This window comes from Carassius gibelio, chromosome A4, assembly GCF_023724105.1.
Source record: "Carassius gibelio isolate Cgi1373 ecotype wild population from Czech Republic chromosome A4, carGib1.2-hapl.c, whole genome shotgun sequence".
In the NCBI taxonomy this organism is placed as follows: domain Eukaryota; kingdom Metazoa; phylum Chordata; class Actinopteri; order Cypriniformes; family Cyprinidae; genus Carassius; species Carassius gibelio.
The window spans coordinates 9,844,942-9,868,500 of NC_068374.1; the positions used below are offsets into that span (position 1 = coordinate 9,844,942).

Here is a 23,559-nt window from a genome sequence, read left to right on the forward strand (position 1 = left end):
GAGACAGCTGAGTGCAATAACAGGTGTGCAATTAACAGTGATGAATGGGGCAAAGGCTTGTGGGAAATGTAGTTCCTGCAGTGGGGTGACTATGGGGAAGTGAGACCACTAGTGGACACCCAGGGAAACATAGACCAGACACTGTGACATTACCCCCCCCCCCCCCAAGGAGCAGCTACCAGACGCTCCACTGAACACAAGAACAAACCAAGGAACACAGAGACCAGGAGGGAGGTAAACTGGTGGAGGATAAGGGGGAGGAACGGAGGGCCAGGTCCATAGAGGGAAGCAGACAGGACGTGAAAAAAAAAAAAAAAAACACAAGGAGACCAGGAGGGAAGTGGACCGGCGGAGGACCAGGGGGAGGGACGGAGGGCCAGGTCCATAGAGGGAAACAGAGAAAATCAAAAACAAAACAAACAACAAAACAAAGAGGCCAGGAGAGAATGGAAATTTCAGGGGCCCAGGGCAGAGCCCACAGGGCAGGAATCCAGGGTGGAGCAGGTGGAACTGGAGCCCACCACAGCCGAGCAGACAGGACTGATGCCCACCAGGTCGGTGCAAAGAACCACCACCGCCTTGTGGTCGAGACAGAGGCCCACCAAGGTGGCGCAGAGAGCCACTACCTCCGTGTGGTCAAGACAGAAGCCCACCAGGGCGGCGCAGAGAACCACCACATCCGAGCAGTCGAGACAGAAGCCCACCAGGGCGGCGCAGAAGACCACCACAGTGGGATCGATGGCACAGGAGAGCAAGTCTGGTTAGGTAAGCCTGAAATAGAGAACATGAACAGGTTAAGGGTGGCTTCCGAGGCCCTGATGAGATGGTAGATGGTCTCCATGGCCATGACAAGGCAGGCGGTGAGTTCCTGGATGGCCTCCATGGCCATGACAGGATAGGACGAGCGCTCAGGAAGTTCGGCTGAGACGTGACTAGGCTCTGGTAGATCCGTGGTTATTTGACTGAGTTCAGGAAGATCAACTGTGGCTTGACTTCGTTCAGGAAGATCAACGGTGACTTGACCTTGCTCATGAAGATCCTTGGTGACTTGCCCTTGCTCATGAAGATCCTTGGTGACGTGCCCTTGCTCATGAAGATCCTTGGTGACTTGCCCTTTCTCATAAAGATCATTGGTGACTTGACTTTGCCCATGAAGATCATTGGTGACTTGACTTTGCCCATGAAGATCAACGGTGACTTGCCCTTGCTCATGAAGATCAATGGTGACTTGCCCTTGCTCATGAAGATCAACGGTGACTTGCCCTTGCTCATGAAGATCAACGGTGACTTGCCTTTGCTCATGAAGATCAACGGTGACTTGCCCTTGCTCATGAAGATCAACGGTGACTTGCCCTTGCTCATGAAGATCAACGGTGACTTGCCCTTGCTCATGAAGATCAACGGTGACTTGCCCTTGCTCATGAAGATCATTGGTGACTTGCCCCTGCTCATGAAGAACACTGGAGACTTGACCTTGCCCATGAAGAACACTGGTGACTTGACCTTGCCCATGAAGAACACTGGTGACTTGACCTTGCCCATGAAGTAGTGCTTGACTCATGAGTGTTAATGGTGACTTGACCTGACTCTGGAGGGTCAATGGGGACCTGACTTGACTCTGGAGGGACCACGGGGACCTGGTCAGTGGGGACCTGACTTAACTCTGGACGGTCAAGTGGCTGTCATCTTGTGCAGTGGCACAGGACCGGCGGCCATCCTGTGTAGTGGCGCTGGTTCGGCGACCACCTTGAGCTGTGGCGCTGGGCTGGCGGCCACCTTGTGCAGTGACGCTGGGCTGGTGACCATCTTGCGCAGTGGCGCTGGGCCGGCGGCCATCTTGGGCAGTGGCTCTGGCCTGGCGGTCACCCGGTGTTGTGGCGCTGGGCTGGCGGTCCTCCTGTCTGGAGACACAGGTCTAGAGTCAACCATCACACCTGGAGACACAGTTGTGGCTGGGGGGTCCCTCTGAGACCGATGTTGTAGGTACATGGTGAACCCCCAAAAATCCAGGATCTCCAGCTCCTTCATCTACCACTCAGGCATAGGGTTATCCAAACAAGCATTAAAAAGGTCTTTAAGTGCCTCATCATTGTATCCCAATCCTACTTCCAGGGTCCAGAATACTTGCGCCAAACCACCCACCTCACTCCCCTCTTGACGGAGGGCGATCAAATTTAGGAACCTCCCCCTCCGCTCCTCCATGCTGGCTGGGGAACAGACACAAAATCCCACACTCCTGGATCTGGGCATTGATGGAGTCCTTCTGTTACGAATGCACACAGGAAACGAGAGATCCAATTCCAGTGTTTTATTGGGGTAATCCAAAATTAAATCCAAAACAGGCAGGAGGTCAAAACCAATGAAAGCAATCCAAAAAAACAAGAAACATGAAAACACAAGGGAACACGAGAAAGTCGGGTGATGGAAAACAAGGCCTCCATGAAACAGAATTAGACAGGCTGGTTTATATGGACAGGTGAAAACCATGAAAGTGGAGACAGCTGAGTGCAATAAAAGGTGTGCAATTAACAGTGATGAATGGGACAAAGGCTTGTGGGAAATGTAGTGCCTGCAGTGGGGTGACTATGGGGAAGTGAGACCACTAGTGGACACCCAGGGAAACACAGACCAGACACAGTGACATAAGGGAACAAATTGATAAATTGAATTCTTAATTCATGAAATCTTTCATTTCCCTTCCCATGTTTACCACACACAGTAAAAAAAGAGATGAGATTAAAAGTGAAAGATAATAAAATAAACCTGCAAAATTAGAGGGTTAGACTGTGGAGATTTATTAAAAGAAACCGGCAAACCAGAACAAAGCCACATAAATGAAGGCTATATCTCGAATGGCATCCAGAGACATGGTCATGATCTAACATTTTCCTAACTCTTTCCTAAATCTTCTGTTTTTATTTTGAGTATGCACGAATGAAAGTAAACACTTGTGAAAAAGGTTTTTAATTTTTTTTTTTAAGTCTCAGCTGTTTCAATCGCGCCGAGCATAGTGCACACTTATAATCTATCAAAATAAAATACAGTCAACTAAACATTTAAAAGGTTACACTGGTCAGTTTAAATAGACCAGTATACAGGTCCACTCTGCTGTTGTGCCAAGGACGTTTTTGCTCATATGAAGAGGATCATCTTTTCCGTCTAAGTGCGAATGTGTAAGTAGTTTAGGTACATTATAAATAATAGTTTAACATTTAGCCGAATGAGACATGAGCAATAATCTCCAAATAAATCTAGCCAAAGCCGCACTCGCTCATCCTCGTATGCAAGCACACACTGTCATGATCTAATGCACTAGATGTCGGATTTTAAAAAAAAATAGGCCTACCAGAATGCAAAAATTCAAAATCTGACATTTTCTATAACAGAATCCAGCAGGATCAAATTAATGTGAGCATCATTGTGTTTTGCTGCAGCAGCGCCGATGGAAGCAGTTCACTTAATGTGCAGCGCAGTCACATTCGCACCACAGTTACGTTTGAGATAATTTTATTTTAAATGCCATAATTTCAGTTGCTAAATAAAATGCTTCATTCTTTTTTCTGAGGAAATCCAAAACTCAAATCATGAGGTAATCCACAGCACAAGAGTAACAAATCCAAAAGTAACAAAAAGCTTTGTAGTTAAGATCAAACATTTCATTGACTTCGTGATGTGAGCATTTTAGACAGACGCAATCAGGAATATATATTGGATTTTAATAATTGAACTAATAATACATTGAACTACGATTCACACAAGAGTAAATATGCGTATAACAATACAAACAGTAAAAACAATACAAGACAAAATGGATAACAGATGAGAGAGAGAGAGAGGATGAAAGGGTGAGCGAGAGACAGTGAAAGAGGAATAGGGCAAGATCACAGAATGATGGCAAAATCATAGACAGTAACATTTTGATAGACAACAAGGAATCAAATCTACTTGAAAAAGGGAATAGACAACCTTAAGCAGCATTTAAATATCTATAGAAAATAATACTTGCATGTCGTTCTCTTTGTGACTGCGAAAAACAAGTGTGCGTGTGTTGTTCTTTTGGAGCTGGGCGTGTTCTTTCGTGTCTTCTGGGGAAAGCAGACTCATGCGAAGTTTTAAAGGTTCACCTAACATGAAGTTACCAAAGAAATGATTCAGAGTTTGTCTCCCTAGTGGAGGGAGAGGCAAATATGAGAATAAAACTTAGTAAAGAAAAGAAAAGAAAAACGGAGATGAGAGCTCCCTAAGGAGCCATGGAACCAGAAATGCTCTCAGACTAAGTGCTCTCAGAACTTTCTGTGTCAGTCTTCTTATGGAGCGACTTGGTTCACGCGAACAACCAATGAACGTCCAAAGATCTGAAGCGGGGAAAAGTTCCTTTGTCTCTGGGGAGTTATGGTGTTGTCAAAATTCAGCAGTTATATTCCAGCAAGATGGTAATTACAGAATAATGCATTTTACTGTAATTTCCTATGTATGAGTGGTTCAGTCAAAACAAGATGGTTAAACAGATACCAAGAATGCCAGGTAAAGGTAGAAGGAACATAAAGTGTACAATCATATGCAGAATTACGCACATTTATAGTTTGATTAACACACAATAAAATTGCAGATACTCCCATTTGATATGGGAAGACATCTAAGCACAAAAGAAAATACAGTTAATACATTTAAAAGGTACTTTTCTCTTTCCTTACAAGAATTTCAGCGAGCTGGGCTTTCCTGTTTCGTCCAGTTGGGTCATAAAGTTTTATGACCTGGTCAGAGGTAGGGTTACAAAACCATGACTTTATTTGAGAATATTAATTAGGAATAACATTTCCAAGTTACAAATCAGAAAATCATAACCATTGCATAACAGGCTAACCAGTTATGCAACGCACAAACCTATCAAATACATCTTAGTAATTACTTACATGATGAGTGTAAAGAAACGTATGTGTGTGTGTGTGTGTGTGTGTGTGTGTGTAAAGGTGCAGAGAGAGTTCGTAATCTCTCTGGAGGCATGGAATGTCTCTTAACATTCCGGGGTGTCATAAAGCAATCTAAACCCAGCCATGCTGGCACCAGGCCAGTCATTTAGCTTGCAGAGAGTTTGATTTTTCATGCATGAGTTCAGAGGCTAAAAGCTTTGGGTTTCATAAGGAATGTGCATTGTTTTAGATTCAACGAGCCATGATTCATTAATTCAGAACCAATGAATGAATGAATTGCTCATATGCTACAGTTGAGTTGAAGGAAAAAGTGTGGAAGAAAAAGATGCACAGCGAACCGAGAGAACCACAACCTTATGAGGACTGTCAAGCAAAATTGATTCAAGAATTTGAGTGAACTTCACAAGGAATGGACTGAGGCTGGGGTCAAGGCATACAAACGTATTAAGGAATTTGGCTACAGTTGTCGTTTTCCACTTGTTAAGCCACTCCTGAACCACAGACAACGTCAGAGGTGTCTTACCTGGGCTATGGAGAAGAAGAACAGGACTGTTGCCCAATGGTCCAAAGTCCTCTTTTCAGATGAGAGCAAGTTTTGTATTTCGTTTGGAAACCAAAGTCCTAGAGTCTGGAGGAAGGTTCGAGAAGCTCATAGCCCAAGTTGCTTGACGTCCAGTGATAAGTTTCCACAGTCTGTGATGATTTAGGGTGCAATGTCATCTGTTGGTGTTGGTCCATTCTGTTTTTTTGAAAACCAAAGATCTTAACTACTTCAGTCTGTGTTCATTGAATTTATTTAATACATGAGTTTCACAATTTGAGTTGAATTACTGAAATAAATTAACTTTTCTACGACATTCTAATTCATTGAGATGCACCTGTACAACACTAAAACGCCTTTTTTTTTTAGACTATCTCTTTTAAAAGACATGGACGGCTGTGGCTGTCAGGTGTGGCTTTCTCACGCTTTGAAGTAAACTGAAGGCTCCTGGAAACCAGCTTTTCGATATGTCACTGCACCACGATCCAGCAAGTACATCTCACCAGCAAACATACACTCCTTCACTCTCTGAGGCAGAAGTCTCCAAACTCATCCTTTCTTATCATCCTACTACTTGTCCGCTTGATCCTATTCCATCTCATTTCTTTCAAGCCATTTCTCCTGCAGTTGTACCTGCACTCACTCACATCATTAACATATCCCTCCACACTGGTGTTTTTCCCTCCTCATTTAGACAGGCTCGTATAACTCCACTACTTAAAAAACCCACCCTCAACCCAACTCTTTTAGAGAACAACAGAGCAGTTTCTCTTCTTCCTTTCATTGCAAAACACTTGAACGAGCTGTGTTCAACCAAGTCTCTGCTTTTAAGCCCTAAGACCTAAGACTGGCAAGAGCGGAATCCAAATCTTCAATTCTTATCTTGCTTTGATCTGTCTACTGCTTTTGACACTGTTAACCACCAGATCCTCCTGTCAACCCTACTGGGAAAGGGCATCTCAGGGACCACACTCCAGTGGGTCTTACCTATAAGATAGGGCCTTCAAAGTATCTTGAAGAGGTGAGGTATCCAAGTAGCAACATCTAGCGACCGGGCTCAGTGCTTGGACCACTTCTCTTCTTTGTCTACATGGCATCATTAGGTTCACACGGCTTTTCATACCACTTCTATGCTGATGACACTCAACTCTACCTCTCATTCCATCCTGATGATCCAATGGTAGCTGCTCGCATCTCATCTTGTCTAACAGACATTTCTTGCTGGATGAAGGACCATCACCTTCAACTCAACCTTGCCAAGACAAAACTGCTTGTGGTTCCAACAAACCCATCGTTTCATCTCAATTTCACCATCCAATTAGCCACATCAACTATAACTCCTTCAAAAACAGCCAGAAACCTTGGAGTTATGATTGATGATCAGGTAACTTTCTCAGCAAGATTAATTTTTAATGAGCCGAAAAGAATATACGTCACACCTCTGTTTATCAATTTGCACTGGCTACCCATAGCTGCTTACATAAAATTCAAGTCATTGCTGTTTGTCTACAAAACCACCAATGGCTCTGCACCCCTTTACCTAAATTCATGACTTCAGACTTATGTGCCCTCTAGAAGCTTGCGTTCTGCAAGTGAACATCGCTTGATTGAGCCATCCCAAAGAAGCACAAAATCACTTTTATAGACTTTTAAATAAAATGTTCCCTCCTGGTGGAATGACCCGCCCAACTCAATCCGAGCAGCTGAGTCGTTAGCCATCTTCAAGAATTGCCTTATTACACATCTCTTGAAGAGCTTCCAGAACTGTATAATATCAGTAATGGTGTAGGTTTCATGTTAACATTGGGCACTCCTGACCAGATACAATATTCTGATTGTTTGCACCTTGTTTTCAAACCCATAAATAATAATGTACTCATTCTAATATATTTATATTGTAATGTCCTCATTTTAATATAGAGGTGCATTTCAATAAATTAGAATGTCTTGGAAAAGTTCATTTATTTTAGTAATTCAACTCAAATTGTGAAACTTGTGTATTAAATAAATTCAATGTACACAGACTGAAGTAGTTTAAGTCTTTGGTTCTTTTAATTGTGTTGATTTTGGGTCACATTTAACAAAAATCCACCAATTCACTTGTTCACATCTCAACAAATTAGAATTCTTCATAAAACATTTTTTAAAGAATTGTTGGCCTTCTGGGAAGTATGTTCATTTACTGTACATGTACTAAATACATGGTAGGGTCTCCTTTTGCTTTAATTACTGCCTTAATTCGGTGTGGCATGGAGGTGATCAGTTTGTGGCACTGCTGAGTTGGTATGGAAGTCCAGGTTTCTTTGACAGTGTCCTTCAGCTCATCTGCATTTTTTGGTCTCTTGCTTCTCAATTTCCTCTTGACAATACCCCATAGATTCTCCATGGGGTTCAGGTCTGGTGAGTTTGATGGCCAGTCAAGCACACCAACACCATGGTCATTTTACCAACTTTTGGTGCTTTTGGCAGTGTGGGAAGGTGCTAAATCCTGCTGGAAAATGAAATCATTATCTTCAAAAAGCTGGTCAGCAGAAGGAAGCATGAAGTGCTCCAAAGTTTTTTGGTAAACGGGTGCAGTGAAAACAGAATGGACCAACACCAACAGATGACATTGCACCCCAAATCATCACAGACTGTGGAAACTTATCACTGGACGTCAAGCAACTTGGGCTATGAGCTTCTCGAACCTTCCTCCAGACTCTAGGACTTTGGTTTCCAAATGAAATACAAAACTCACTCAAAATTCTTTTGCTTGACAATCCTCATAAGGCTGCAGTTCTCTCGGTCGGTTGTGCACCTTTTTCTTCCACACTTTTTCCTTCCACTCAACTTTCTGTTAACATGCTTGGATATAGCAATCTGTGAACAGCCAGCTTCTTTGGCAATGAATGTTTGTAGATTACCCTCCTTGTGAAGGGTGTCAATGATTGTCTTCTGGATAACTGTCAGATCAGCAGTCTTCCCCATGATTGTGTAGCCTAGTGAACCCAATTAAGAGGCCATTTTGAATGCTCAGGAAACCTTTACAGGTGTTTTGAGTTGATTAGTTGATTGGCATGTCACCATATTCTAATTTGTTGTGAATTGGTGGGTTTTTGTTAACCCTCTGGAGTTGAACCCCTCGTATCCGCGTTATGAGCCATCTTCTCCTGATAACCCCGAAAAGAACTTAAATTACACTTTCAGTTTTGATCATACAGATAAGAGCAATACATCAATCTAATCTGTAAAGGGTCTTAACAAAACAAGTGCTACTAAAAACAAATATTCTGTGATAAAGTAATCTGTATGAAAACAATGCGATGTCTGTGTTTCACGTCTCCCTTCATTATTTCTAATGCGACCACGCCCACGCGCTATTGAGATTATAATGTTTCACTGAAGCATGCAGCTTGTAAATGCCCACACAGAAAAACAAAGCAGCGAGACTTCAACTTGTTCTTCAAGTTTATTTTATTAGGATAAACTAAGAGGAATAAGACATTATTCACCCCAAGATGTGCTGTGGATTACCTCATGATTTGAGTTTTAGATTTCCTCAGAAAAAAGAATGAAGCACTTTATTCAGCAGAGATCATAAACACGAGTAAGTCTCTTTTCATTGATTTATATACTTGTATTAGGTTTCACATAATGTGTAAACATTTTACTGGTTAGACTCTTTCCTATGCTATGAAGCGCAAGGTTGGGGGTACGATTCCCCGGGAACACATGATTAAAAATTGATAGCCAGAATGCACTGTAAGTCGCTTTGGGTAAAAGCGTCTGCTAAATGCATAAATTTAATTTAATTTAATTTAACATTTAATTATCAAGTAAAACATTATGAAGTTTGAATAACAATATACACTAAACCATTCAAAAGCTTGATATAAATAATATAAATGTAACAAATGTAACAAACAATGCTGTTCTTTCAATTTATCTGAAAAAATATTCTCAGCTCTTTTCAACATTAATAATAATAACAATAATAATAATAATGATGATGATACTAGGGATGTAAAATAATGATTAATTCCATGATCAATTTTCTTTTAAATTAACAATCCATTAATCGATTAATCGTTAACCATAATGCTGCAAAATGGTTCTATTGCAGGCAGCAGTCACTGGCATGACAGGATGTGCAAAAGCAACACACACACAAAATGCTTTCTCACTTGAATTAAAGGGGTTTTAGTCTGAATGAAAGGCTAGTAGCAGGATTATAAAATGAATGGATTTGATTATGATCATTTGATAAAATGAAGAGAGTGCGCCATACATTTGAGGTCATTTACTTTGTTTCCTATCCCGCATAGAGACTGCTGAAAGTGCCTCTTTAAATGGTTTTGTGGTGCTCATTGTTGTATTTTAAAACACAATTGCATTTATTCGGCACAAATCCAAATGTTTCCATATTCGGAATGTATTTCAATGTTAAACTATTATTTATAATGTACCTAAACTACTTACACATTTGCACATAGACGGAAAAGATGATCTTCTTCATATGAGCAAAAACGTCCTTGGCATAACAGCAGAGTGGACCGGTATACTGGTTTATTTAAACTGACCAGTGTAACCTTTTAAATATTTAGTTGACTGTATTTTATTTTGATAGAATATACGTTTCCAGGCTCTGGTGCGATCGAAACAGCGGAGACATAAAAAAAAATAAAAAACCTTTTTCACAAGTGTTTACTTTCATTTGTGCACACTCACAATAAAAACAGAAGATTTGTGCTCTTATAGGGTTAGGAAAATGTTAGATCGTGACCATGCCTCTGGATGCCATTCAAGACATAGCCTTCAATTATGTGGCTTTGTTCTGGTTTGCCGGTTTCTTCCTAAATCTCCACAGTCTAACCCTCTAATTTCGCAGGTTTATTTTATTATCTTTAACTTTTAATCTCATCTCTTTTTTACTGTGTGTGACTCTTTTTTACTCTGTGTAAACATGGGAAGGGAAATGAAAGATTTCATGAATTAAGAATGCATTCGATTTATTAATTTGTTCCCTTATTTCAGTTAAATCATGGGTTATTTAGGAAACGAAATTAATGAAACATGGACAATTTCCTCAAATAAATAAGTCGTAAGAACAAATTAATAAGTTGTAAGAATGAATAGTCTGTCTTGTGTCCCGCAGCCCTGCACAGCGCAGTTATCTGATGAAATTACTTAGTTACTACATTTCTATTGCTTTTCATTTTAAATAACTTTTGTGTTGTGTCTATTTTAATGTACTTTTAGGGCCCTATTTTAACGATCTAAACACAAAGTGTAAAGCGCATGGCTCAAGTGCACTCAGGGCGTGTCCAAATCCAATTTTGCTATTTTAATGACGGAAAAACGGTTGGCACGCACAGGCGCATGGTCTAAACGGGTTGTCCCTATTCTCTAGTAATAGGTGTTTTTTGGGCGTAACATGCAATAAACCAGAGTCTCAACTTCCATTCCCTTTAAGAGCCAGTTGCGCTTGTGCCATGACGGATTTGCTATTTACATGGCAGAATTTGGCAAGCGCAAGGACAGAACGCGTTTCCGAGATGAAACGGAGCTGTTCGTGTGCGAGCAAATAAAAAAACACGCGATGAACATCCATTATGACACGTAGGAATTTATATATATATATATATATATATATATATATATATATATATATATATATATATATATATATATATATATATATATATATTAGTTAGTCTACAAAAAAATCTTATGCATTGAAATCCTTTAATTTGTAATATTTGGCATGTTTGTGTGCTGCTGTGCGTCCCTGTGTTTAATAAGCAGTGTGTACACTCTTTAAATAACAAAGAAAAAACATTGCGCCAGACTTTAGACCAGGTTTGAGCTGGTCTATGGCGCAGTCTATTTACAGCTCCTTAAAAGAGTAATGCGCCAGCAATGCGCCTAAACATAGCTCTTTTTTAGACCAGCACCCCCATGGGTGCAAAGATGAGCACAAATGCTTTTGCTAATTAAATAAATGGGGTTTGCTAATTTCTACAGGCGGTTTATCGTAAATTACAGTATGGTTGCTTCACCCTTGACATCTCTTTTAAAAGGCAAACCTTCGAAACTTAAGTGGAATGAGGAGGCTACCGAAGCATTCAATACTCTGAAGGCCAGGTTTACCACCGCCCCCATTCTCAAACATCCGGACCCCGATCTTCCATTCATACTGGAGGTGGATGCTTCTGACTCAGGAATCGGGGCCGTGCTCTCACAACGCCATGGCCAACCTGGTAAATTTTATCCCTGTGCATTCTTCTCTAGAAAATTAACAGCAGCAGAGAGAAACTATGATGTTGGAAACAAAGAACTCCTGTCCATGAAAGCAGCCATAGAACAATGGAGACATTGGCTCAAGGGAGCAGTCCACCCCTTCCAGGTAATTACTGACCACAAGAACCTGGTTTATATCAAAGGTGCCAAAACACTCAACCCATGCCAAGCCCGCTGGTCTCTCTTTTTCACCTGATTCCAGTTCACTGTAATCTATCGTCCTGGCAGTAAGAACAGCAAAGCAGACGCCCTCCCTAGGCAGTATGACCTTTCCTTCGACAACCATAACCCTGAAAGTATACTCCCCTCGTCTGTAATCATTGCCCCGATTACCTGGGATATCATGGAGGAGATACAGCGAGAGCAGCTCAAAGAACCAGCCCCTGCTAACTGCCCACCTAATAAACACTACATTCCACAAAATCTATGGCACCGGGTAATGCAATGGGTCCACACATCTGTCAGCTCTGGCCACCCTGGAATATCCCGCACATTGCATCTGCTATGCAACTCATTCTGGTGGTCCTCAATGACTAAAGATGTCACAGCTTATGTCAAAGCCTGTCAAGTCTGTGCCCAATCTATGACTCCCAAAGAATTGCCCTCAGGACTCCTCCAACCACTGCCCATTCCACAACGTCCCTGGTCCCATCTCTCCATTGACTTTGTCACAGACTTACCCCTGTCCAACGGTTTCACTGCCATATTAGTCATCATAGACCGGTTTTCGAAAATCCTGTCATTTGGTCCCCTTAAAAGGACTCCCCACAGCCATGGAAACAGCTCAGGCAATGTTTCATCATGTGTTCCGGAATTATGGCATCCCAGAAGATATCGCCAGTGACAGAGGTACTCGGTTCACATCACAAGTTTGGAGAGCATTTTGTAAGCCACATGATATTAACGTCAGTCTAACGTCTGGTTACCACCCACAAGCAAACAGACAGGTGGAACGACTAAACCAAGAACTGGGCCGATATCTCCGATCCTACTGCAGCATAGAACAGCATCTGTGGTTGGAATTCCTCCCATGGGCAGAATATACACAAAACTCACTAACTCACTCATCAACAGGTCTGACTCCCTTCTAGTGCATCCTTGGCTACCAACCCCCTATGTTCCCATGGTCTGGCGAACCCTCATTGGTCCCTGCAGTGGACGATTGAATTCGACGTAGTGAGAGGGTGTGGGATAGTGCACATGTATGCCTGCAACGAGCTGTATGAAGACAGGAACTCCAGGCCAACAAGCAACGTCAGCCACACCTTCCCTACCAACCAGGACAGCGGAACTGGCTCTCCACAAGGGATCTCAAGTTACGGCTACCAAGCAGGAAGCTCAAATTTTCAAAATTCTAAGAAAAAATGAGGTCACATACCAACTAGAGCTTCCTGCTAACTATCGTATCCCCCCAACCGTGAGACTTAGGAACTGCCACCGCCGCTGGACATTGATGGAGTGCCAGCCTACAAGGTCAATGAGCTGTTGGACTCCAGAAGGAGAGGGGGTCAGCTTCAATACCTGGTGGGCTGGGAGGGCTATGGACCTGAGGAGAGGTCATGTCCGCGCCAAGTGCCAGGAGGCACTCATAGGGAGGGGGATTCTTTAGTCCCACACCAGCAGAGGGAGCCCTCGCCTGAGTACTGACTGTTCACCGCTCCCTCTGCTTCTCAGGCACTTCTTGTTTTACAGTATTTAACATGAGTCAGCGTGTTCCCACTTTGCAAAGTATTGTCAGTTTACCTGCCTTACCAAGTGTTTTCCTAGTGATTATTCTGACTGCCTATTTGTGTATGATTCTGCCTGTTCACGTTCTTGCCTTTTGGATTGCCCATTGGATTCACTGCCTGATTGGACTGATGTTAGTGTTTGACCTGTTCGCCTGCCGACTCGTCTCTGCCTTTTGGATTCCCATTGTGCATGTTGAAGGATCATACTGCCATTACGGTACTGACCCTCTGCCTGGTTTAACGACTATATTTGTAAGATCTTTCCTTAATAAACTTCTGCAAATGGATTCTAACACCGCCTCAGCCTCCTCGTTACACTACCATACAATTGTCAATTTGTATATTGTCGTTCCTTACCTACTTATTTGTATTTTTTATTCTTTTATTATATGTTTTTTGTTCTGTCGCTGTCATTCTGTTGCACTGCAGAGCTTCTGTCAGGAAAAAAAATTCTCGTATGTGAATTCTGAAAAGTCCTGGGAACCAATGTTCTGTATGTGATTTATAGCCTTATTCAAGTGATTTAACATTTTTAGTTTTTCACTAACCATGCATAAACATTGTTTTCTCAAAAACACAATCACGTACATACATGCTGCTCACATATTATTATAGCCCAGTGTGCTGATTACAGTGATATTAGACTTTAGTCATTTAGATGTTTATAAGCAACTGAAAAAAAAACAAATGTCAGAGCATGACAAAACTTTTCCAGGCCCCTAAACCCCCCTTAGACCTCAGAGGGTTAAATGTGAGCCAAAATCATCACAATTAAAAGAACAAAATGGCTACCAAGACTTAAAAACGCATCTTCTAAAAATTTATTAATATAGATTCATATAGATATACCCAGGGACACTGAAAAGTTTAAACAATAAAACGTAAAACCTCTTCCTGCTGGACATACTTGAATTTATCCAGTGAGCAGTTTGGGTCCTCCAATTTTTCAGAGAGCAGCTTGACTCCTGAATCTCCAGGGTGATTATAGCTTAGATCCAGCTCTCTCAAGCATGAGGGGTTTGAAGTCAGAGCTGAAGACACATAACAACATCCCTCCTCTGTCACCATACAGCCAGCCAATCTACAAAAACACACAGCAACAGTCCACATCACATTAGTTAGTTTTTTCTGTATATCACATCATGTGTTTTATCCTTTTTGTGTAATAAACTGATCATTCAATAAATGTATTGTGCATATTTGTCATTCTGGTCTTGTCAGTCAGGTCAAATGTGTTATATTCACAGAGACAAAACAGACTTTATGAATATGTGCAATTAGCTTGTTTGGGTACTCCTTATAGAGGAGGCCGAAGCATAGAAACATATGCTATACACACAAGCCTCATTCATATTAATGTGCTCGTATGAAGACATACTCAGAACTCAGCATTAGTTCTCAGTCATTTGACTGGTCAGGCTGGTTCAAGCATTCCTTCTGTGTGCAAATGACCATATTGAATAGTTATCATATTAATTTTTAATTTCTGGATAATGATTTGATGTCATTTTTGCACATAATTCTATTTGTGAGGGTGGCATATTTACTCAACTTTAATAGGGTATTTTCACACCTAGTTCATTTGACCCCTCCAAATGCTCTCAACCTAAAATAACAGATAACCACCTAAAGGGACCCAAAAGCAAACCTTAGGGCCCATTTTATTTTTTCCAAATTAATTTTTTTTCCGTTAAATTTTTCTAGATTCTGTTTTAATGGTTAAATAAATAAATATTAATAAAAAAAACATTGAAATCATGAAATGTACACAATTTAATGGAAATTTATTAAAAGTTTAACAAAAATTAAAATTTTAAGGCCCTATGAAAGGTTTTATTTTTTTCTCAAATTCAGTTTTATTTTTACCATATTCTGTGTTTTCCATTAATTTTCTGGATTCGATTTTAATGGTTTCATTAAAATTTGTAGTGATTTAGCTCAAAGGGGAAATATTAATAATTAATTATAACTAGTTATAATTAATTATACATATTAATTGATACATTAAGAATCAGATCTTAATAAGGCTAAGTTTGATACTTGCACGTCTTGTCTGTCTGAAAGAGAGTCCTGATGCAATCTGAAGGCTTAAGTTGATCTTTGCTGAAGTCGGTTGATGGAAAAAGAACCAATTTGAGTCTTCCATAGGAATATCTTCCATAGGTATCAAAATATAATATAAATAAACATTTAGCCATTACAAATGTAGCCAAAACATACCAAAAATTGAATTCCTGTGATCTCAGTAAAAAAAGCAATTCTAAAATGTTCATTTAAAAGTGTTTGTATCAATACATAAGCAAAGCACTATAAGAGGCAAAATTATGAGATGGGGAAAATTGGGTACATGTTCCAACATTTCTCAAGTCGTTATATCTAGAGGGAAATATATACAATTAGGATGGACTTTATAGTACAAGTGTACAAATGTCTGTTTCAAAGTGATTTTATAGTGAAAACTCTACATTCCTTTGAGTTGTAAAACAAGCTTTTCTTGATGTGTGTCTTTGTTACCATGGTAACCAGAGGCCTGGTTCTCTCTATCACATGTTTTGCTTGTTGAGGAGTGGTATTATCCACTATTTGTTAAATATAACAAATACTCATGTGTTTGACTGGTCCAAATGCTACAATTTTATTAATCAAAATCATCTCTAATTAACTGATATAAAAAAAGGAGTTTTTAGTATGGGGTCCAATTCACACTAATAACTAGTTGCTTATTAGCATATCTATTATTAACATATTGGCTGTTTATTAGTGCTTATAAAGTACATATAATGCATGACGTCCATAATCCTACCCAATACCCTACTTAACAACTTAACAACTACCTTATAAACTATTAAGCAGCAGCAAATAAGGAGTTAATTGAGGCAAAAGTCATAGTTAATGGTTAGTTAATAGTGAGAATTGGACCCTAAAATAAAGTGTGACCAAAAGTTTATTATAAAAATAAAAAAAAATCAGAAATACGGTGTAGTGAATATACGTTTTTCTGGTAAATTCTTTCTGTATATGATATGACAATTTTTTTTTTTCAAATGAAAGTAAAATGCTCATGAAGTGACTCTCAGAGCATTTCTAAAGATCATGTTCATTCATGTACTCATATACTGAGGCAGCAGAGGCTGAAAACAGCGAATGTCATGCGCACTTTGGTATGTGTGTAATAATTGAAACCACACAACTGCAGCTTTCATTCACACAGAGACACGCAGAACATCCAGGATTTATATATAAATTGTATTTTTGTGGTTTAATATTCACAGACACTAGTCCATATTTAATTTGAATGCACTGACCCAGTTTTAATTTATTCATCCCAAACTTGGCAAATTTTGTGACGTTCTGCATTATACAGTAAATTCCATTTTTATGACTGGATTCCACAATTCTGTTCATGTTTTCAGCATCGTGGAAATCATAGGGCCCTACTTATGATTTGTGGTTCCAGTTTGGATTTATTAAAGCAATGAGGTCTCATTACGCTTTATATGGACCAACATAATATTCATTTATGTAATCTACAGCTTGCTGTGCATTAAATAATTTTAATGCATGACATGGAGTCAACGAACTACCCAACACACAGCGAAGATCTAGCATTCTACCCTATTTAAAGGGGTCATATGATGCAATTTTTAAGTTTTTCTTTCTCTTTGGAGTGTTACAAGCTGTTCATGTGTAGATAAGATCCCTAAAGTTGCAAAGACTAAATTCTCAAACCCAAAAAGATATTCTATATTAATTTTTTGCATTTAAGCTGACCCCATCTAGTGGCTCAAGTGGAGATGCAAGGCCTCTGAGATAAAAGGCGTGTGATGTTACCTGAGGGTGTGGCTATACAGGAAGTGACAGTCTTTGACCTCTTGGTCTGACTCCATGTGTTGACTCATGCTCTAAACTACTTTATATCTTTGGAATCCTTTAGCCTATCGAGGTTTTGTTTTTTCTTTGTTCAATTCATTTTCTCTATCCTCTGATTAATGTTTTTCTTTGAGTGCTGCTGCCTTTGCTAAAATGCCTGCTCTTTCCGCTTCCACTTTTAGACTTGCAGAAGCAACTGGAAATGATCTTGCTCTGGACTCACAAATGGAGACTTGAGATATGCTGTTGTAGGGGCCACTTTAATCTCCTGAGGTTTGGACCAATCAACTATGTGGACAATGGATTTGTAAAGACTGTGAGTGTCAAGCATTTTTTTGTTCAGCCACCAAAGTGGACGCCTAGCCACTACACTGGTCACTGGCCTCCTAAAACCTCGTTTAAACATGCCCCACATGTCTACGTCACTGTGTGGGAAGATCTGCATAATGCCACTCAAATTTTTATGTAAAGAAAGAAGGTGTAACTTTTATTCTCACTGTAGTATTGTTGCTGCTGCCGCTGCCTCTCCCATGTTGTGGAGACACTGTGTTTTGTTTTGAAAGCAAGCTACTTTGTTTGGCCTTCCAAAAGAGGACACAACTAGAAATCAGTGGTTAAGTTGTATTCACAACACTGTTCCGGAACAGTTGAACCCAAATATTTAGATGTGTACAATGCTTTTTATGGAGTACTGTTTCCTGAACCTACAGAGTAGCCTACAACGTGTCTGTGCTCAAAAACTTTCTATAAAGTTGGGCAATTTCAACTTTGCAAGGACAGTTTGGTGCTTCTGACTTATAGCCTGTAAGTATATTTTTTATATTTGAAGAATTTGCCAATGATGATTCAAACACGAGTTTTGAGCAGTGTAGAGTAGCGCTTGATGTTTGTTGTTCCTCCAATCACAAATGCAAACATGGTTTTATGTTTACGCAGCGCTATATGTAACGCATCGCATAAAAAGACAATATAAGTCACTATAATCAGTAAATATGTCCCCACTGGATGCAACAAATGCCTTGTTTTCAATGTTTTTTTTTATGTTTTTGTCTCATTGCTCCATCACAGTATAGTATTCCTGTCATGAGCTTGAGTTATTCAGCCAATCACAACACACTGGATAGCTGGCCAATCAGCATACACCTCGCTTTTCAGAACGATGAGCTTTGTAAAAATATACGTGCTTCACAAATGCAGGGCATAGAGGAGCAAAAATAATGTACATTATGTGAAAAATAATGTGTTTTTGAACCTTGAACATCATAAAAACACATTGCATTACACCAAATACACAACATAATGTTCTTTTAATCTGTCAGACAGCACCAGAACGCGGGCGTCCTGAACGCCTCTAAACTCGCACGTGTCAGTGTTTACGAATAGATTAAATGAAACGGGACAAATTTAATCTTGACAAACTATGTATCATTATAAGGATCTAAGCCTCAAGCATCGACGACAGATCGCTGTTTTTCAGGGGAAAGCTTATAAAGACTGTATTTGCTACATTTGTGTAAGCAGTACACATAAAAACATGAACAATGGAAATGCAGTACATACCAAGGCAAGGCAAGGCAAATTTATTTATATAGCACATTTCGTACACAATGGTAATTCAAAGTGCTTTACATAAAAGAAAGTAAAATAACCATGAAGAAAAATAATAACAAAAATAAAACAAGCCATTTTAAAACTTTTAAAATGATTAAAAGATGTACTTAAAATGAATTTAAAAACAGTTAGAAAAGGATTTTACAAAATAAAACAGTGAAAATATAATGCAATCAGTTCGGACATTGCACAGTGCTTATTTCAATAAATGCACAGCTAAACAGATGAGTTTTAAGTCTAGATTTAAATGTGAGTAGTGTTTTAGCACATCTGATCTCTTCTGGAAGCTGATTCCAGCTGTGGGCAGCATAGTCACTAAAGGCGGACTCCCCTTGTTTTGTGTGAACCCTTGGTATTTCTAACTGACTCGATCCTAGTGATCTGAGTGGTCTGTTAGGTTTATATTCAGTGAGCATATCTGCAATATATTTCGGTCCTGGGTCAATTAGTGACTTATATACAAGTAAAAGTACTTTTAAAATCAATCCTAAATGTAACTGGAAGCCAGTGTAAGGACCTGAGGACTGGTGTGATATGCTCAGATTTTCTGGTTCTAGTCAGAATCCTGGCAGCAGCGTTCTGGATGAGCTGCAGCTGTCTAATGGTCTTTTTGGGAAGGCCGGTGAGGAGCCCATTACAATAGTCCACCCTGCATGGACAAGTTTCTCCAAGTCTTGGCTGGAAACAAAACATCTAATTCTTGCAATGTTTTTTAAATGCTAGTATGCTGATTTAGTTACTGCTTTGACATGACTACTGAAACTAAGGTCTGTCTCCAGAATCACACCAAGATTCCTGACTTGATTTTTAGTTGTTTGACCCCTAGAGTCAACGTATGCATTCACCTTGAAAACTTCATCTTTGTTTCCAAATGCAATAACTTCAGTTTTTTCCTTGTTTAACTGAAGAAAGTTCTGGCACATCCAACTATTAATTTCATCAATGCATTGGCAGAGAGAGTCAATGGGGCTGTAGTCATTTGGAGATTAAAAAAAGTTAACTGCCCAGAACCACTCACAGCTGCAGCAAATTAAGCGTCACTAAGGGAGGCATAAGCCAGACAACTGCATCCTGCTACAGAAGCAAACTCATTACATTTGCTTTCTGAGAGCATTTCACTGGGAATCTGACTTGGGGGGGGGTTTGTCAGTCTCTCAACAGTGGCAAAAAGAGTATGAGTGTTATTTAAGTTACTGTTTATAATGTTTGAGAATAAATTCTGTCTTTTCACATTAAAAGCATGGGGGCTGTCTTTATAGATGCTATAGTGAATTTCAAGTTTCGTCTTCCGCCACATCCGCTCTGCTTTTCTGCATTGTCTTTTCATAGTCTGAACTGCTGTTGATCTTCTCCAAACTGATTTATGTCTGTTAGTTTTCTTACTGACCATTATTGGAGCAATATCATCAATAACATTCTTAACTTTTGAGTTGAAGGAATCAAGGAGAATATCAAGAGTCTGCAGAAATGCTTGGTGTTAAAGATATAGCCTCCATTAATAGTACACTTGTGTTCTCGTTTATGCATCTCCTTCTGACAGAGACAGATCTAGATTCAGTGGCAGAGATCAATATATCAAAGAAAATACAAAAGTGATCAGATAATGCTACGTCATTAATAACAATGGATGAAATGTTTAAACCCCTACTGATGATTAGATGATTAGATATTAAAATCCCCTGCAATAGCAAAACAGTCAAACTCTGCTGAATAGGTCACAGAAATGTTATCAATGATTTCCTCAAAGGCCGGAGAGTATTTTGGAGGCCTGTAAATAATAATAAACAGAATGCGTGGAGCACCTTTCAGCACAATCCCTAGATATTCAAAAGACAAGTACTGACCAAATGACTCTTGCTTGCATTGATAGACATCTTTAAATAGAGCAGCTACACCCCCACCTCTCCTAACAGTCTTGCATACACCCATGAAAGTAAAGTTAGGAGGGACTGCTTCATTTAGGATTATTGCACTGCAGCTGTCTTCTAACCATGTTTCATTTAGAAACAAAATCCAGATTGTTTGTGGTAATAAATTCATTGATTAGAAATGATTTATTTTTTAGTGAGCAAATGTTTAAAAGTGCTAGCTTGATGGCAGTGCTTTGTGTCTTTACATCAATCTTAGTTTGATGCATAATAGGCAGCAGATTAGATGAGTTTGCCCTTCGGCTTGAGAAGGCCTTAGACTTCTATCACATGATAAAACTGAAATAGAGAAAGCTACAGGCACACTGGGTTCCCGCTTGTTCTGTAAGCATTTGTGAATGTTGCTGCTATTATAGCGGGGACCCGACACATATCACTGAGAGCTGCTATCAGTTGTTTTTGGTTCACCTTCAGCAGATAGAGGGTTTGGGCCCTGGCGTTGTGGCAGTGGTCAGAGAGCTCTCACAGGAACAGGGCCCACAGGCTTTGGTGGTTTGGGAGCCCGCCGTTTTTTTGTTGATATCTGAGGGCTAGCAGCGAATGAGTGAGAGAGTTTAGTCCCAGCATACACCAATTCCTCCATTTTCTGTGACAAGCACAGAAGTGGAGATGCTGGAGAGAGGGATAATGTATCTGGTGAGCAGGGCTGAGTCTCTGGTGTTTCCGGTGGCTGTGATATGTTGTCCTGTCTGGCTGTTTTCCAGAAAGCCGTCCTTGGGTGCTGAATTTTGTAGCTCTTTTGATATATCACTGTCTGTCTGTGAGGAGCTCTGTGGGCAGGGCTCAGCCGGGATAGTGTCCGTCCGCAGTGCTTGTTTTGGCTGCATAGTTTTATCAGTGTCCTTGTGGGATATGTCAACCACATGATGACTCGTACCCGGTGTGTGTGTGCTGAATGGATTGACACACTCTGCTGAAGGATGACGGAGGGAGAAGTAGATATTGTCCTTAAGCACTCTAGCACCAAGTTTGTTTGGGTGGAGGCCATCCAGTTTAAACAGTTGTCTATGGCCCCAGAAAAGATTGAAGTTGTTGATGAAATTTACTCCTTTTATACTGCAAGATCTTTGTAGCTGTAACATCTGCATCCACTATTCATTCATCCAACCGCCAGAGGGAGCCGTCTCCCGAAAACTGAATACTGTCGCTCCTTCTCTCATCACTTCCTGTCTACACCTGTTATAAGCTATGTTGTTTGTGCAATATGTTGCGAAGTATTGCCAGTTTATCCTGTCTCTACCAAGCGTTTCTCATAGTCACGGATTGTTTGCTTATATATGTCTTTTGCCTGCCCTTGACCTTGTCTTTTGGATTGCTGATTTGGATTTGTTTGCTATTTGGATTGACGCTATTATATACGACCCTTGGCTTGCTTACTGACCACGATATCTGCTCTCCATTTGCCTCTGTTTGTGCTGTTGTGCTTAATAAAGCTCTGCACATGGATTCCAACCCACAACCGAGTCAGTCTTCGTTACAGAATACTTCGCCTGACCAGAATCCAGCAGAGTTATCTCAACTACAGGCCACGTTCAGTTATCAGAGAGAGATGATACAGGAGTTCCAGGGCCAACTCTCATCTCTGCAAGCTGCAAATGAACACCTGACACGATACATTCAGTCCCTTCCACCGACCAGGCCTGATCCGGTAAGATTTTCTTTACCCGATAAGTTTGATGGTTCACCTGAAAAATGCAGGGGATTTTTGCGTCAGTGCACCATCCATTTCGGTAGCCAGCCTGAGGCGTTTCTGAGAGACTCAACTAAGTGCTCATTCATGATGTCATTGTTAACGGGAAGGGCTCTCGAGTGGGGATCAGCGGTTTGGGACCAGAATGATAGTATACGAACCTCATTTGATTACTTCTCCAAACAAATACGTGAAGTATTTGAATACCCAGCTGGTGGGAGAGACGTTTCAATGCAGCTACTACAGTTACGTCAAGGGAATCGCACTGTTGCTGATTATGCAATTGAATTTCGCACCCTAGCGGCACAGAGTGGTTGGAATGAGGTAGCACTGAAACCAGTGTTTAAGCAGGGCCTCAATCAAAAACTACAGGCCGAACTGGCATGCAAGGATGTTGGCTCAGATCTCCACCAACTGATTTCAATGGCTATAAAAATTGATAATCTGCTACGTAATAATCCTCCGAGTTCGCTTGCTACTTCAATGTCCACCCCAACCACTAATTATCAGGAACCCGCTGAGCCCATGCAGATTGGTTTAACTAAAGTCTCTGTGAAGGAAAAGGAACGACGCCGAGTCAATCGTTTGTGTTTCTACTGTGGTTAACCAGGTCATCAGTGTCGTTCATGCCCTAACAAGCCCTCCCAGATCAAAGTTAGTACGTCCTTAACAAATATGCTGACCAGTTGTTTTACTCTTCTCCTCACACTCAACCATGCTAATTCGGCTCATTGTGTTCCAGCACTAATTGACTCCGGTTCTGCCTTAAATTTGATTCATCATGAATTGGTCCGTGAACTCAACATACCTGTTATCCAGTGCATACCACCTATTAACATCACTGCCATAAATAGCCAACCTATTGGTGGAGGAATTACCCATCAAACTGTGCCCGTTACTGTCAAGATTGGCCTGTTCCACTCAGAGACCATTTCTTTGTATGTCACATCTACACCACAACATCCAGTAGTATTGGGTA

The 23,559-nt window shown here is 40.4% G+C and overlaps 1 protein-coding gene across 1 annotated transcript in view; it reads right to left on the bottom strand.

Annotated features, from left to right (window-relative positions):
- LOC127969012 (NACHT, LRR and PYD domains-containing protein 3-like) overlaps window positions 1–23,559 on the bottom strand; it is a 163,943-nt gene that overhangs the window by 32,186 nt on the left and 108,198 nt on the right. Inside the window, exon 9 of the mRNA XM_052570568.1 lies at window positions 14,389–14,562. Within this exon, the coding sequence (XP_052426528.1) occupies window positions 14,389–14,562 (174 nt within the window). The remainder of the gene's footprint in view (window positions 1–14,388; window positions 14,563–23,559) is intronic.